The sequence below is a fragment of the Nicrophorus vespilloides genome, unplaced genomic scaffold, assembly GCF_001412225.1.
Source record: "Nicrophorus vespilloides isolate i.1.1-1 unplaced genomic scaffold, Nicve_v1.0, whole genome shotgun sequence".
Taxonomy (NCBI): Eukaryota; Metazoa; Arthropoda; class Insecta; order Coleoptera; family Silphidae; genus Nicrophorus; species Nicrophorus vespilloides.
Genome location: NW_017095758.1, coordinates 39076 through 40323, shown reverse-complemented (window position 1 = coordinate 40323; position 1248 = coordinate 39076). Strand labels below are relative to the sequence as shown.

The 1248-nt window shown below is 32.6% G+C and overlaps 1 protein-coding gene across 5 annotated transcripts in view; it reads right to left on the bottom strand.

Moving 5' to 3' along the window:
• LOC108562527 (uncharacterized threonine-rich GPI-anchored glycoprotein PJ4664.02-like) overlaps positions 1 to 1242 on the bottom strand; it is a 6915-nt gene extending 5673 nt beyond the window's left edge. For 3 of the 5 annotated variants that reach the window (XM_017920901.1, XM_017920909.1, XM_017920929.1), the window contains exon 1: positions 5 to 1242. In XM_017920901.1, the coding sequence (XP_017776390.1) occupies positions 5 to 1053 (1049 nt within the window). In that variant the 5' untranslated portion in view covers positions 1054 to 1242. The remainder of the gene's footprint in view (positions 1 to 4) is intronic. The other 2 variants (XM_017920915.1, XM_017920922.1) reach the window with 2 other exon arrangements.
• Between the last annotated feature and the right edge of the window lie 6 nt (positions 1243 to 1248).

Sequence of the window (1248 nt, the reverse complement as noted above, 5' to 3'; positions counted from 1 at the left end):
ATATGTTACTACTGGTTGACGAACTTGCAAAGAAGTATTAACATTAAATGGTGTTGATGGCATTGCATTTCTATTGCGTAATGGTGAAGAATGTATTTGATCAGATTTTTGGTTTGATTCACGTGTAACTTCTGAAACATTTGGTGGTATTGGTTGTTGAATATGCAAAGAACTATTAACATTGAATGATGTTGATGGTATTGCATTTCTATTGATTAATGATGAAGAATCTTCCTGACGATTTGATGCATATGTTACTACTGGTTGACGAACTTGCAAAGAAGTATTAACATTAAATGGTGTTGATGGCATTGCATTTCTATTGCGTAATGGTGAAGAATGTATTTGATCAGATTTTTGGTTTGATTCACGTGTAACTTCTGAAACATTTGGTGTTATTGGTTGATTAACTGGCAAAGAATTATTAGCATTTAATATTTTCGATAGTACAGATTCTCCACAGTTGAATGTTAAAGGATTGAACTGATTCAATTGTGAATTCGAAGAGCCTTTGACAGTATTGACTTCTGGAACATTTAATATTATTTTTTTACGAACTGGTAAAGAAGCATTAACATTGTATGATGTTGATGGCATTGAACCTCTATAGATTGATGGTGAAATATTTTCTTGACGATTTAATGCACACGTTACTTCTGGTTGATGAACTTGCAAAGAACGCAATGATGAAGAATTTACTTGGTCAGATTCTTGATTTGTTTCAGGCGTGACTTCTGGAATATTTGATTTTATTGGTACAGAATTATTAGAATTTAATTGTTTCGATAAGACGGATTCTCCATGACGGAATGCTAAAGGATTGAACTGATTCAATTGTGTATTTGATGAGCTTGTGTGATCTGAAGCTGATAAATGTGAGAACGAAGTATTAACATATAAGGATGATGATGATGTATGGATGGAATCTCTGTCAGTTAATGTTGAACGATCTTCTTGATCAAATTGTCCGATTCTGTCTTCTGACCCTGAAGGATTAACATACAGTGATGATGATGATGATGTGACGGTGTCTCTAATATGTAATGATGACATATTTAATTGATCAATTTGTCTATTTGAAGTAACTTCTGCTGAAGATAATAATGAATGAGTAACCCCAGTATTTAATGACAAAGCATTTATTTGATCCGATTGTATATCTGTAATGCATGTAACATTAGGTAAGGTAGTGTTAACATAAAATGATGATGATGGATTGACTTGATTTAATGCGACATTCGATTTGTT